The sequence below is a fragment of the Carassius gibelio genome, chromosome B21, assembly GCF_023724105.1.
Source record: "Carassius gibelio isolate Cgi1373 ecotype wild population from Czech Republic chromosome B21, carGib1.2-hapl.c, whole genome shotgun sequence".
Taxonomy (NCBI): Eukaryota; Metazoa; Chordata; class Actinopteri; order Cypriniformes; family Cyprinidae; genus Carassius; species Carassius gibelio.
The window spans coordinates 17,649,228-17,665,873 of NC_068416.1; the positions used below are offsets into that span (position 1 = coordinate 17,649,228).

Genomic DNA, 16,646 nt, shown 5'->3' on the forward strand with positions numbered 1-16,646 from the left:
ATGGGCCAGCTGTTCAGGTAAAATGGGCCGGTCAAACTGCAAAGGGAAATAGTAAATTATCATCAATTTTAATTTCAAAACAACTGCTTATACAGCCACATAACATTTAAACTGCATTAAAAAAACATATCCATATGTGCCATAAAAAAAAAATACATTTTGGGTGCAAACCCACTTATTCAAATGTGCAATTAAAAAAGTCAATTTTGGAACAACATAGATCAGTGAACTGATGTCAGTTGTGTGTGTGTGTGTGTGTTTTTTTTGTGTGTGTGTGTGTGTGTGTGTGTGTGTGTGAGAACAATACATTTAGAACAAAATGTGCAAATTACAAAAATTCACATTCAAAATTGATAACTGATAACTGATTTGTGTGTGTGTGTGATGAAAGTTTTTTTCAAACACAGTCTTTGCAAATTAAACCATCGTCATCACAGATACCATTCTCTTCACCACAGCTCTCATGAAACCAGGCAGAACATGGATCACATTTTATGTTTGTACACCTTTGGTATGAGAGCCCTGGGTTCAAATCCACCAATGTGTCCCTGAGCAAGACACTTAACTTCTAGTTGCTCCAGAGGCGTGCAACCTCTGACATATATATATAGTAATTGTAAGTCGCTTTGGATAAAAGCATCAGCTAAATGTAAATATATATATAAATTGACACACACACACATGTGTATATGTGTTTGTGAGTGACACAGATGATGGCCCATTTTAGCTGAAACCATGTGGCCCATTTTACCTGAGTGGGTTAAGGTAAATTGGGCCGCCAAGAAAAACATCACTTTTTCAAAAAATATGTTCCTATACCAAACTAACAACATTATTTCTGATTGATGCCATCAAGGCAGATATTATGCATATTTTTTTTATGTGCATGTTTGTTTTTTTATAGATTTATCATCCTTATAATAGTTTAGTTACATTTGGTATGCCAGGCTACTTACCATGCAGCTCTCTGGTGTAGTCTCCATAAGAATTATTACCCCACCCACCATAGCAACCATAAACCAATTGAATCACCTGTTACTTGTCAAGCACAGTTATGACAATAGTTTGAAATATTTTGTAGTCATTGGTTTTAAATTCCATAGGGACTAGGACCCCCAAACCTTAAATGGCCCATTTTACCTGATGGCCCATTTTACCTGATATCACCCTATATATATATATATATATATATATATATATATATATATATATATATATATATATATATATATATACATATATATATATATATAAACACTGATCTATATAAGTGATCTATAAAAGTATATAACATCATGATCAGTCAGTTACCTTTGTCCATCATCTTATTTAGCAAATAATGGTCTGCGATTCAGGTAAGACTACACACCCCCATCACGAAGAGGCGGAGTGGTACGGTCCAGACGCAGCCTTGTCCCTATGGAGTTGTTGCTGAGGAGCTTTCAGAGTTTCGGGGAACGAGAGAAGCGAGAACACGGGCGGCGATATGGCGCTGACAGTGACTGCCCATTATCTCAGGAATAAACCGATCCACCCGGGACTGAATGTTAGAGTCCTGCTCATGCTGTCATTTATGCCAGGTAGGTTTAATCATGCCTTATTTGCTGTGTCGTGCGCGCGCAAACCCTTTGCAAACTTTGAGGGAATCCAGCAGTCTGTGGAAAGTATTGAGCGCGTGAACATGACGCCGTTCTGGGCTCGCGGACAGTCCTTCAGAACGTCACCGTGCAAAGTCGTTTGTGACATAAAAAGTTTCTAAAACTTAGGTTTTGCCGATTTCATCTGAGATTCCTTACAAATATTTAATCAAGAACCAAAGTCTAACCTTTTTAATTGTATCAGGTCCGCTATTTTCCCTCAAATTACGCTGATTGTGTGACCGCAAGAATCTCGCACGAGGACTGAGGTTTAGCTGCCATGGAAACATCTTAGCAGAAACCCCAAAACAAGCAGCTATATATATATATATATATATATATATATATATATATATATATATATATATAAACCTTTTATTTCTAACCGCACATCTTTAAAGAATAGTCGGATCCTCGAAGTAACCCCTTGACATTTATGTTGGCAGTGGAATGCTAGTCATTGTTTGCCAGCTCGTAATCCACGCCAAATGTTGCGCTCTTTGTTTTTTTTTTGTTTTGTTTTTTTTTTAGCTTCATCGTAGCAGAAAAATAGAGCTTGTTTTCATTTGCTACCTTCGACTGAAAGTTAATCGGAAAATGGACTGAACAATAAGTTTTTCTAGATTAGCAATTCACTGTTTCTGGTAACTTCATCACAAGTAACGTAACATTTTATGTAATTTTGTATTACTTTATGTAATTTAATTTAATTAATTTTAAGTGACCCAGGTTTGACATTTGCATTGTTAAAGCGCTTATTTGGCAATGCATCTCTGTTAAAAAATAAATCAATAAATTGAATGTAAGCTTGCTACCTGGTTTCTAGCTGGTCTAAGGCGGTTTTCAGATGTCATACCTGCAGCCTTGCAGTTAATTTAAAACAAGGTTTTCCTACAAGCACGCTTCTCGTTAACAGTCAAACTCGTTCTGCCCCTGACTGTCCGGGTGTCTGCGAGCACACCTGTCACGACCGCAGTTGCCTTCTTTTAGCAACGGACTTCAGCTGTGTATCATTTTGCAGCTGCAGGGGACACATGCAGGCAGAGGTCAGACCACAACACCGCGCTCCGGCTCGTGCACAGCGGGCCGGTATCCATAGTGACCGGTTTGTCTGCGTGAGACGGCGTCCTCGCGCCCGATCGATCACTCACTCACTCACAGCAAACCTCCAGTATTTGTCGGGCCTTGGGCATTAAACAATCGTCGTTTTGTCTCTGACATGTTGGTAAATGTTGCAGTAAACGTTTGGACCACGATGGAATGTTTTAAAACTTTACTTTGTAACTTTCGGTCTTTCATTTGCATTTTTATTGGTCTGGGAGCAAAGGTTGGGACTTATTCTTAGTATTTTGTGGCTTATAAACATCCTGTTCTTTTTAAAGGGATAGTTCATCCAAAAATGACAATTCTGTCATTAGTTACCCACCCTCATGTCCTTCTTGGCCTTTGTTAATCTTCGGAACACAAATTAAGATTTTTTTTTATGAAATCCAAGAGCTCTCTGACCCTTCAGAGACAGCAACGTAACTGATATGTTCAAGGCAAAGAACGGTAGTAAGGACCTCATTAAAATAATCCATGTAACATCAGCAGTTCAACCCTAATTTTACAAAGCTACGAAAGCACTTTTTGTGCACAAAGAAAACAAAAATAGTGACACTTAACTATTTCTTCTCTCCCAGGACAGTCCTCCACCATTATCATTAATACCACAACCTTATTTTTTACGAGCAGAGGAATGCAATGTGCATACGTTGTTGTACTCTCGATAATGGAAGAGGATGGGAAGATGTGGAGAACTGTTGAATAAAGTTATTTTATTTTCCCTTGCACACAAAAATTATTCTGTTCTCGTAGCTTCTTAAAATTATTATTGAACCACTGATGTCACATGGACTATTTTAACAATATCCTTTCTACGTTTCTGTGTCTGGGAACATTTTAGCTGCACTGCTGTCTATTTAGGGTCAAAAATCTCTTGGATTTCATCAAAAAGATCTTAACTTGTCTTCCAAAGATGAACAAAGGAGTCACGGGTTTGGAACGACATGAGGGTGAGTAATTACTGACAGAAGTTTTGGGAGAACTATCCCTTTAAGGAGACAAATGTCAGGCCAGAGGCCCAGCTGATTCTAAGACCTTGTGTCCAGCGGGGTCGGCCACTGCGTCTCCTGTCCTTCGGTTTGTCCAGACATGGTGTGGTCGTTGCCTGCACTGCAGTGAGTGATGGAGGCAGGGGAATGAGGAGAGAGAGGAGGAAAGAATAACAGTTAAAATACCACACAGGAGCTGGGGATTAGCCCTGGCATTCCACTCTGTGTGTCCCACCCTCCCTCCTTCCCTCACTCCCGGTCTTTCTCTACCTCTCTCTCTCTCAAACTTCTCTTCGCTCCATCACATTCATGTCATCTTAATTGCTTTTCTCTCTCTGTCTCTGTCACAGTGTTCCATTTTTATCCCTGAATCAAATTGGTTGGTTAATAACTTGGACTTAAAATTTTCTCCCAGGCCTTTTTCTTTGTTAAAGGCAGATTTTCTCCATGCGTCGTGTTATTTCAGTCGAGAGATAAGTATCTAGACCTGTTGTATAGATATCATGCTACTTTCAATGAATAGGGATTACTTGGGTGTTCTGTTACTGAGATCGAGGTACACAATTCCATGTGTTTGAAGACTACTGAGTTTCCTAAAGTATTATCTAACATAAGATCAACACGTATGAATGGTAAGTAGTTTTAAATGTATCAAATGTCAGTAGCGACTGTATTTGTGACATTTCTGTACTTGTTTAACAATTCAAATAGTGGAGCTGGGTCATAATTTTGATGTATGTTAAATTGCTATTTAGTTAATTGAAGTAAAACTATTTAAAATCTAATATTAACATCCTTTTGAGACCACCTGAGAAGTCTGCAGAATTCAAGCATACATCACTATAGAGAAGTATGTAGTTTACCCCCCAAAAAGATCTCCTTTTCTGCCTGAGCACTTGATTTGAGTGATGGTTTGTGTCATCACATGCTACAAACTACACTTTAACAACCAATAATACAAATTCATGTTGACGACATTGCAAAAAAAAAAAAAAACATATATATGATTTTCTGTTACTCTATTGTGTCAGCCAAAACCTCTATTCCACCAATGGGGAACTGGTTTTGGATCCCGTGCTTAATATGGAACAACTCTGCACCACCTGGTCTGGAAAAATCAGCATCTCCGGGGTCCTTAAATTCATGCCAGTCCTGAACCAGGAACCACTAATATCAGAGGCTAATAATATTTGCACTGAGTAAATAATATAAATATTTTTTCTTTCTAATTCTTCTTTGACTGTCGTCTTGACCACTCTTCTTGTGATCGATAAAAGCACTAAAATGTGATGTGGGAATTGAAGCATTAGTGGTGTTAAATGCAATCCTTTCAACACTCTCAATCTCTATGTATTTCTCTAGAGCTTAAATCACTGCTACCCGGCCCCCTGAGTGCTCTCTCTTATCAAGACAGAATGGACGGGGCCGGCGGTGCATCTGCGAGTAAGCTCCATCTGTAACATGATTTTGTGGATAAAGTTGTAATGCTTGTGACATGGAATCTGTGAGGTAAAACAAAGTGTTCTGTCCGCAGGACCATTTAAGGCATCGATACACCGTACTCATTAAGATGTCTTAGCTAGCTTCCTTATTCATTGTTTATTCATGAATAGCCTATGAAAAACATGCATGTTTTGTGGTTGTAGGAGTAGAGATTTCTCCACTTTTGCACTCCAGGTCACGCTGCTTTGGAGCAAGGTTGAATAATGAATGACCTCTTTATATAGACCCTTTCATCTGTGCTTGTGAGTGAGCTCACCCTCTGTACCGGTTGTGATTCTGATGTCACCCCTTAACACTATCCCTGAGCTAAACATTTACACTGCTGTCAGAACATATTTTTTAAAATAAGAACTTTTATTCAGCAATCATTAAATTGATAAAGAGTGACAGTAAAATTAAAATTATTTTTAACATTGTTTCTTAAGCACCAAATTTGGATTATTAGAAAAATTGCTGAAAGCTCATGTAATACTGAAGGCTGGAATCGCTGGATTAATGATAACTGCTGAAAATTAAACTTTGCCATTTAAAATGTGGGTATAATAACAGAGAAACCAGATATTTTAAGTTGTAATAACATTTTATAATATTACTATATTTTGATCACATTATGGCAGCCTTGTTAAGTAGATTTCTTTCACATACACTAGGCTTAATAAATCTTTCTGGCTGTACACTTCGAATGCTAGTCTAGATTTGTGACCAGTATGATTCCAACTTGTCTGTAGAAGTGAAACATTAATAATATTCTATGCAATAAATGTAAAAAATTATTGCATTAAACGTACATTTCGATATAACTTAAGGATTAGTTTACCCCAAAATTTAAATTCTGTCATTAATTACTCACCATTATGTCGTTCCAAACCCGTAATTCATCTTCAGAACACAAATGAAGATATTTTTGATGAAATCCCAGAGCTTTCTGACCCTGCATAGACAGCAATGCAACTACCACGTTCAAGGTCCAGAATGGTAGTAAGGACATTGTTAAAATAGGCCATGTGACATCAGTGGTTCTTTTATGATGCTACAAGAATCCTTTTTTGGCATGAATGTGAGTAATAATTACAGAATTTTCATTTTTGAAAACATGTCAACTTTGACAGCCATAAAAAGTATGGTGTCTGCAACAATCAGAAGAAAATCTGTTTCTGAAGTTTGTATGTTATTTTTTTCTTAGTCTATAACAAGTACTCAGCTAGCCTAATGAATATTGTGCCTCTCCACGAAAAGTTTTTTTCTTTTTGTACCCTGCAGGATCAAGATGAGCTGTCTTGGCACCATCAAAGACTGAAAACAGAGCGCTGCCAGCTATTTTTTCCCCCCAAACTGAGGTGCTCAAAAATAGACAGGTTTTTCTGAAATTAAGGATCACAGGGAGATTTAATAGCCGACACAGATCGATTTAACATTTTGTGACATTTAAAGAGAGGGTCGATGAGATGTCAGTGCTGTAGAGAGGAGGGATTCATTCATCTGTCCCTCTGCTGCAAAAGAGGATTAAGCAGAAGCAATAATGGAGAGGCCAGCTCAGGATGCTGTCTGTGTGCGTGTGTGTTGCGATGGTGCTGTTGTTAACATAAGAGAGAAACAAACAGACAGTCAGTGATCTCTAAGTGCAGCATTAATCTCTGAGATGACCGGCTCAGCTTTTTGCCAGAGCATGAAGGGCAGCCATGTTTCAGTGACCTCCTCATCAAGCAGCTGTCTCTCTTTGGGTGGGGAGATGAACCCTGTGTCTTCTATGAGCCTGTGGTCTTTGGCTAACAGTGACATTTTTATGATGTGTGTAGTTTCTAACTTCTTTCTATTGCTTGATTAGACTTTCTGCAGCTGTCCGTGGAGGGCGTTGGTCATTGTTATTTTTGTGTTCTTTGCTCTGCTGCTGGTTATGACTTGGAGTGTATTATGATGATTCTGAAGAATTTGCATTTTATGCACTGATTTTGGAAGCAAGTCTTAGCTTGAATACTCTACTATGGATTTAAATATGATTAATTTCTTCTTTTTTTTTAAACCATGCACATTTAAAAAAACTTGCCTGTCGCAACGTTTCTGATGTTATAATGTTTCTTGAACATTGTCGTGACACTTTCAAAGTGAAATGTCCGGTGAGTGGCACTTATTAACGTATGATCGGTTTTATCCAAAACAGACGAAAGTAAATCTGGCAGCATTTTATTATGTTGTTTTCTGTTTGTATCAAGGCAGAGAAATGAAATGCCTGGTGAGTGTAATGTTCTGTGTTTGAAAATAGCATACCACCTACACTAAACCCTACCTATAGCCTAACCAAAAGCAAACGTGAGATAAAAACACATTAGTTGAAGCATCCATGTAATTTTAGCTTTTCTACAATATAATGCAATCTGTACCAGGTGAGCTACTGAGCAAGTTTACTAAATCAGAAAAGCCATACATTTGGAGCTGGTCATGTGATGCATCAAACTATTAGTTAAAAAATCATGCATGTTAAGAGTTTTGAGGTCATTACGTAGCATTGTGCAAGAGACTAGTTGGAGACATTATCACCCATAGTGTGATGACATTGTTGTACATACGTTTGTGTGTAGAGTTTTGTAAACTACAGTCATTGGTTGCAAACATCAAAAGTCAGTCTAGAATTGGTTTGCTTAAAAAGTTGCCTCTCTACATGAAACTAGCCAAGGAAGAACTGTTTAAACATTGCAAAACACCTGTAAGTCATTTTGTTTTGCGTGATGTTATGACATAGAGAAGGGAAAGCGTGTCGATTTCATGCAAAGTGTAATCCATCCTGACTTGTTTCTTTTCTTAAGTGCTGTTTTGTTGCCATGGTGTCTTTTTTTTCTCACAGTTCCCCACCTTTCCTCTCCTCTCAAGGCTGAGAGTATATTCTAGTGTTTCCAGAATGATGTATTCTGGCCCGGTTTATTAGCATTTGCTGCAGATCGTCCTGGGACACATGGAAATCCCTAGGGTCTCTCAGAGTGCCCACAGCGCTCCTTACAAAAGGCTGTTTGTGTTTGGTGTGTTGTCAACTCAACCCTCTCTTTGTGTGTGCTTGCAGCCCTGGAAGGGTTTAATGAGAGGCCTATGAAGTTTATGTACGTGTTTGTTAATTTACTGACAGTTTAGACTTCCACTTAGTAATGGTGCTTTCTGATATCTGTATAACACCTGCATTATCTGTGGGACAACCTGTATCGCTAAAATGTCCTGAAGGCATTGATATGGAAATAAGTTTGATTCGTAATGCTTATCCAGTAAGGGATTCACAAAAGCATGTATTCGCTGACATGTCCGTAATTCTGCTGCTTTTTAAATAAATATTTCACCCAAAATTGAAATTAATAATAGATTAGTTTGTTTCTTCATTGGAGCAGATTAGGAGAAATTTAGCATTACATCACTTTCTCAACAATGGATCCTCTGCAGTGAATGGGTGCTGTCAGAGTGAGAGTTCAGACAGCTGGTAAAAACATCACAAAAATCCACACCACTCCAGTCCATCGGTTAACGTCTTGTGCTACATGTATTTAAATTCAAAATCACAAAATTTTTACCTTCAGAACGTTGTTTCTAATTAAAATATGAGTCCTCTATCCTAAATATTTATGTCTTCATTTAAACGTTGTCTTGTCTGAATCAAGAGAGAAATATGCAAAGATCTGGGACCGTTTACAAGCAAAAACAGTTCGGAACAAATATGTGGGTGGATGTTGATGTGAGGGGCAACAGATGGTGGTCTTTTTCAGTGGAGGAAATGTTGTTCTAGATTATGGACTCATATTTTGACCAGAAGCAACTGTTTTAAGTTAATGTCCTAATTGTGGATTTTTATTTATTTATTTTTTTTTTTTTTTACTTAACGCATGCAGCTTTTTGCTTTAAAAAATTTTAATTGATGAACTGGAGTCTTGTGGAATATTGTGATGTTTTTATCAGCTGTTTGACCTCTCGTTCTGACGGTACCCATTCACTTTAGAGGAGCCACTGGCAAACAAGTGATGTAATGCAAATTTTTTCCAAAGCTCTTCCAATTAAGAAACAAACTCCTCTACATCTGGGATGGCCTGAAGCTAATGACATTTTCAGCAATTCTGCATTTTTTGGTGAACTATTCCTTTGAGGCAGTGCAGTGTTTAGTTGAGGTGCAGTGAAAGCTTTAAGCATGTTATAAAATGCTTGGAATGCAGCGGATTAGACTCTGATTTAAGAACATTCTCCACACTAGCTGGAGACGTAATGTAGATTTGACCTCATGCTGAGGTCAGTGTAACCTATCAATAAACGTTCATAATATTTTAGTGCTGATTGTTTTAGATGGAGCCAATATGGGGTGTTTTTTTTTTTTTTTTTTTTTTGGTCTGTCAAGTTTAGCTTAGTGAAAACCAGAACTGTGTTACTACCTTCTGTTTTGTTTTACTTTGATAGCAATGCCTTTTACTTATCAGTGAACAACAGTCTTTCCTGGTTTTTCTTCACAGCCATGCTGGGACCGTGAAGTGGTCACTCGTTTCCCACACAAGTTTTCTCTAATATACCACTTCACTTATCAGCATTTTTTTGGTGTGAACTATGTCTGGCTTCTGATCCTCTGAAGCAGCCCTCTTCACTGCTTCACATCACTGTCTTGTATGACATCTCTGGAACTTATTGGATTGTCACAAATAGTGTGTTAAACTAGTAAATCTGCTGCAATTGGTTTTGTAATGGGGATTTTATAACTTCTAAATCCAAGATCGACATTTCTAAATCAATATGGAAAGGTGAGAATCTGTGTTTTGAAAGCGAATCAGTTTGATTGATAATTCAGCATTCTGTTTTTACAAATTCAGAATCATTCAGTTCTGTCTTTTTGAAGAAATTCTTGAATTTAGTTATTTGATTTGATATTAGCTTTATTACTTTATTTTAGTGCTGTCTAACAATTAATCGCTATCAAATAACTAATTAATTCTAATAACTGGTTTTGCCACCCTTTGCAGCAACATAACTGGCCACGAGTCTTTCACATCGCTGTGGATGACTTTTGACCTCCTCTTCTTTGCAGAATTGTTTTAATTTAGCCACATTGGAGGATTTTTGAGCATTAATGGACCATCTAAGGTCATTCTACAGCATTTCAATTGGATTTAAGTCCAGACTTTGACTTGGCCACTCCAAAACCTTAATATTGTTTTTCTTGAGCCATTCAGAGATGAACTTGCTGGTGTGTTTGGGATCATCCTGCTGCAGAACCCAAGTGCACTTTTCAGATTTTCTGCAGAATTCATGGTTCCATCAATTATGGCAAGTCATCCGGTCCTGAAGCTGCAAAGCAGCCCCAGACTACTACTACCACCACCATGTTTGACTGTTGGTATGATGTTCTTTTTATGAAATGCTGTGTTGGTTTAACACCAGATGTAATGGGACACACACCTTCCAAAAATGAGTCCACAGAATATTTGCCCAAAGGTCTTGGGGATAATTGAGATATTTTTTTGACAAATGTGAGACAAGCCTTTTGTGTTCTTTTTGGTCCGCAGTGGCTTTTGCCTTGGAACTCTCCCAAGGATGTCATTTTTGTCCAGTCTCTTTCTTATTGTTGAATCATGAACACTGTCCTTAATTGAGGCAAGTGAGGCCTGCAGTTCTTTAGATGTTGTCCTGTTGTTCTTTTATGACCTCCTGGATGAGTCGTCGTTTGCGCTCTTGGAGTGATTTTGGTAGGCCGATTTAATTGCACAGCCCTAGTTCCAAGTTTTCTTCATTTGTGGATAATTGCTCGGACCATGGTTCACTGTTGTCCCTGAGCCTTAGAATTGGCTTTATAACCCTTTTCAGACTGATACATGTCAACTGTTTTGTTTCTCATCTGTTCTTTTTGTTTTTTGTTGTTTTGTTTCTCATCTGAATTTCTTTAGCTCGTGGCATGATGTGTTGCTCTTTAAGCATGCTTCACTTTGTCAGACAGGTTCTATTGAAGTGATTTCTTGATTCAGCTGGTCTGGAAGTAATCGGGGCTGGGTTTGGCTAGTGAAATATAACTCTGCTTTCTCAAATAATGTTGTTAATCACAGATCTTTCATGATTTAACATGATTTAATTAAAAAAATGCATTTTGTATTACTTGCATTATCGTTGTGTAATAATAACATTTGTTTGATGTTCTGAATCTTTTAAGTGACATTCAAAAAAAAGAAAAATTGAAATGGGGCCGGGCACTGTATATATTTAAGAAGAAAATGTTACATTTAATATATAAAATATATTTATATTATATCATTTATATAAATAAATACAGGTAATATTTTCTAAATATATGGTGTATGTCTGTCTCTCTCTCTCTCTCTCTCTCTCTCTCTCTCTCTCTCTCTCTCTCTCTCTCTCTCTCTCTCTCTCTCTCTCTCTCTCTCTCTCTCTCTCTCTCTCTCTCTCTCTCTCTCTGTCTCTGTGTGTGTATATACACACACATTTTTTATTTAAACAAAAACTTATGTTGGATGCGATTAATCATTTGACAGCATTTCTTTATTTATTTTTACTTCCTTACTTTGCTTACTTTAAATCTTTTATTGACCAAAGCGTTTGCCAATCACAATTCAGCAGTTTAGTTTCGCTAATTTAGAATAATTCTGTTCTGCTTTGGAAGAAATGCATTTGAGTATTTAAATACGTGACCAAATTTAACCAGTGCAAATCAAATCAGAATTCATATTTCAAGATTAATCTATATGACTTGGCATTTCAATTTAATTATTTATTTTTCCTATTTTAAAGGAATTGTATTGTAGCATTTTCTGTAATTTAAGTATTTACCCTTGCATAGATTGGAAGGTATATGATCTAAAATTACATGTACATCTGACATGTACATAAATTCACAGCGATGTACATAAATGACAGAAATTAAATAAGATTTTGTTTATAAATGTTAGAAATAAGATAACAAAATAAGATATACAGATTATTTGAAAACTGGTCTATCACTAGTTTTCTGCTGGTGTGTTTGAACGACGTGTCCCAGTTCAACCAGAGGATAACGGTCTAGCCACTTGTTTTTTTGGAAATGATTTCTCCTAAAATCCTTCCACTGTGGATGCACACGTGCTTTAATCATTCATGGAAATATCCAGATTGCAGCCCAGATGCTGATCTCCGTTCGGCCTGGTTGGAGGACTCAAACTTCTCTGTGTCTTTAGTGTGCTGGTGTCTCTCTCGTTTTTTTTTTTTTATAGCGTTCCACTGATGAGTCCTTCCTGGTTTTCTCATTTTGTCACTCTGGAATGCACACGCTCTGAAACACAATTCTGACAGCCACGCCAGACGAGGATCTCTGTAATTGTGTTCCCTTTCTTTCAAACACACCAGAACATTATACAGGGACTGTAATTATAAAAGCTGCCGAGCTCCTTGCCACTGAAATCACTGAATGGCTTCAGTCTGATATGAAACAACATTTTCTGTCATGATTGCAAGCAAATGTGAAACTCTGCATGTGATTTCACATGCTGATGTCATCAACATCCTCATCTTGCATACCATTGTTGTCATATCATACATATAAGGCACTTTGAAGTTCTTGAAACTCATGGTTTAACATTCCTCCTCTGATTCCTTGATGTCAATGCTTTGCCATTGACGCCTCCGGGAGACAACCTTTTAACTTCTGAGACTGCAGCACCGGAAGTCTTTTGATTTTGTGAAGGGCTCGTGATTGAAAGATTGTCGGCATTCGCTTCAATTGAAGTACTCATCTATTTTATCTTCATGTGTTTTTTATCCGTAACCATGTGCGGAGAATCTGACTGCTGCATCCCACCCAAGTGCATCTGTCTCGTCTCACTCTTTAATTAGATAGTCTCTCAGTGCTGTTAAATTGGAGCTTATGAAAGAAAGACTTTTGGGCTTTAGTACGGGCGTGCATGCACACACACACTATCAGTGTGTGTGTGTATATTTGATTTAGATAGCATGCCGACAGCTTTTTATTTACATATTGCATGTGCATGCTGTCTAAATTGAATGTAATGGGAGAAAAAGATGTTGGTTTATAATTAGAGGTGCAGAATACATTTAGGGCTGCCCTCGACTAAAGATTTTTCTGGTCTACTAGTTCATTAGTTGACTATTAGTCGCACTTTTATTAATAAATCATAATAATGAGCCTTTAATTGCCTACATAGCCTAATAAGCACTCAAGCACATGCAAAAAAGGATTAAAAAAAAGGCTTTCTACAGAGCACCGTCAAATATAATAATTATGAATGTGTTAGGGAAAAACAGCAAGTACACTGCATTAACGCAAAAGATGCATTCTTATCCGTATAACCAAAAATGACGAAATATTTAAGAGCAAGTGATCGCACCGGCACCTCCATCTGTCCTGCAGTAGCCCAAGCTCACTACTGTTCAGCTTCCACAGTCCACACAAACACGTGAATAGTGCACTTTTTTTTTTTTTAAGGCAAACTTTAGATTGAGCTGGTAGGTAAAGTTGCTACTACATACAGATTTCAGATGATAAGGCGTTTTTGAGCTCGATGAATGTAAAGTGAGCATATGGATGTTCTGCCCAATGTACTATACTGCAACATGGACTAGTCTAGAGTGATTTCGCCACTTCGTGTGGAATTATTAAAATTAAATTCTGCGACTAATGACATTATGGTCTACCAATCCTCTTCTCGTCAACTAACAGTTAGTCGATTATTAGGGAGCAGCCCTAAATATATCATTACCATATGTTATTGTATTTATTTTCAGCAATGGTAAGGAGTTGGTCTCTGGTAAAACTTCTAGAACTATGACAAATCACAGAACAAACAAACAAAAAAACATAAGAAGAAATGTGGCGCTCAGCATTGTGCCTGCCATTTGTGGCATGTATAGTGATTATTTAGGATTCATTTCAATGTATAGAGATTATTGGCTCTCCAGCTGCAAAATCTTGTTGAAAGCACAACATGACCACACTCTTTATTTTGTTGTATCTAACTCATTGTGTGCCAACATGCAATGTAAGGGCCTTTCGAAATACAGGAACCTTTTCATAGTACCAGAACTAATTGTGGAACTACCCACTTTTTGGCATTTCGCACCACCGGAACTGGGTTTGATTTTTAGTACTGGACTGCCTTTTCAAGCACCAAATTAGCTCGTACTCCGAAGCAGGGTCTAACCAGCTCAACTGGTACTACATGTGACGTAAGTAGACCTTGAAAGGCCCTATAATAGTTCCTATTAGTGTATTTGTTTTGTGTGGGTGCGAGGACTGGAATTGGGGGAACTGCTTATGTAGCATATTGTAGTAATGTTGTCTCTGGTATTCTGGTCCTTGTACAGTGGTATTCATGTGAAGTAGGAGATCTTGGAAAATGATCATTTTAGCCTGATAGCACTAAAACCCTCCATGCAATCACCATCCAAAGCCACGCCCCTGAACACATACGCTCACAGACCAGAATAACTGGAGACATCACTACAATAGGCTACATAAGCGGTCCCCAATTCCAGACCTCGGGTCCTCCTGCTCAGCACATTTAATATCTATCTTTCATGGATTTCCCCTGCTCAGGGAGTAGGGAGCAATGAACACTGTGTAGGCATCATATCGATCGGAACGGTTCATGCATTTAGCTCTGTTCTAATGAGCTGGTTATCAGAATCGGGTGTGTTAACATAATTGGGAACCGCTGGGCTACATCTTGTTGCATTAACCAGTGAAAAAATGTTATAGTACAATTAGTAAAAGTACTACAATACCAGGAAGGAAGATCATGTTGTTGATGTTTGCCTGCCTTGCTATGTCTGCACAGCGGACGCGCTAATGACATTATCCTGCCTGCGTGAACCGGGTGTGCAGAGGTACACAAATACTTGCGTTGACAAGCAAATAGGAAAGCCAATTAAAACTCTCGGACCGAGCATTTTGATTGGACGAACATTTCTTGAACCTACGCCCCTTCCACAGAATATATCAGTAAATACATGTAGTCCACTTAACTTAATGATTGCTATCGGGATGTGAAGAGACTTTCAACCAGCATAACAAAAAATGTTTCTGAAGACAATCACCTATTGCGCCTTTATGTAAAATGAAAGCTGAGTCGCAGTTCGGTTGATAGAAATAGACCTCTGAGTCACTGCTTTTCTTACAGGGTGTCTTCAACAGAGTGAGATCAGACTCGCTCGTTCTCTTTTCATCATTCAAGTAAACTTATTGTATTCCAGCATCCTCCACATTGGCAAAGCTGAGTTGAATTTGTGTGTGAGCACATGTACCCACCCTCTCCCTGGTTTTCCTATATGGGATATGGACTCTGAAAAGGGATTTTTTAGGATGATACGCTGGGCAAGTTTCCTAGACGTTAGAAAATGTCCCATAGGCTCAGACCTCTGTTTGTTTAGGAGGCCTTATTGGAGCTCTGCTGCACCTACCACAGCGAGGAACTCGCATCTCCCACGCTCAAACATGGACTCAGCCCCCAAACTGCTCATTCCTCATTCCCTCCCTATGACAGAGCAAACGGGCCGACCTGAAAGCAGACTGTTTTGAAGCAAGAGTCCATCTGTTCCATCAGGAACTTGTGGTCAGATGGATTCTTGAGACCCGCTTTGCCTTGTGTATTTGAATCCGTTGTCCCCATGCTAATGCATCCCAGAACAGGACTTGTGCTTGATATTGGAACTGGCCCTTTATATCAGATCTGGATGAACTTTGTAGAAACAATTGACCTAAATATTGTACATCTAGTCTGGATGGAAATCTATGCACTGTCATCTCACTGCATTTGGCATTTAATCTCTTCCTTGTTTATACAACTGTTTTGTTTCAAAACTTTGTAAGCTGTCTACGTAGGCAGCATTTTAAGGCATTATAAAAACACTCCAGGCTCAAAGGAAGGTGTAGGCAACTGAATTATGTTGCCTTATAAGGTTTCTTGAAAGAAAGAAAAAAAAAAAGTTTCGGGTTGGTTAAGAATTGTGTGTGTGTGTGTTTGTGTGTGTTTGAAAGACTTCTCTTCTACTCACAAAGACTGAATGTGTTTGATCAAAACTACAGTAAAAACAGTAAAATTATGAAATGTTATTACAATATTGTATAACTGTTTTTGGTTTTAATTTTAAAATGTAATTTATTTCTGTGATGATAAAGCTATCAAAAACAGTTTCATGCTTTCATGAAAAAATCTGATCTTTTTTTTTTTTATTTAGTTGGAAAGTGCTATTATTTATTTATTTTTATTTATTTTTTGTAATTTTTTTCTGTAACTTTTCATCATTTTTATGACTGACCCCAAAAATTTGAATGGTAGTTTATCTTTTCCAGAGAAAACAATCCCAGAATTTATTCCATTGAGTTCAGTGTAAATAAATCAATGTTGGTGGATAAGGTGAGCAAAATGTAGTTTACTAAATTTACTTAAAATAATCATAAACC

The 16,646-nt window shown here is 37.8% G+C and overlaps 1 protein-coding gene across 2 annotated transcripts in view; it reads left to right on the top strand.

Annotated features, from left to right (window-relative positions):
• Positions 1-1,376: 1,376 nt before the first annotated feature.
• Positions 1,377-16,646, top strand: part of LOC127985932 (nectin-3-like protein) — a 56,089-nt gene continuing 40,819 nt past the window's right edge. The window contains exon 1 of one of the 2 annotated variants that reach the window (XM_052588144.1): positions 1,377-1,580. In XM_052588144.1, the coding sequence (XP_052444104.1) occupies positions 1,487-1,580 (94 nt within the window). In that variant the 5' untranslated portion in view covers positions 1,377-1,486. The remainder of the gene's footprint in view (positions 1,581-16,646) is intronic. The other variant, XM_052588143.1, reaches the window with a different exon arrangement.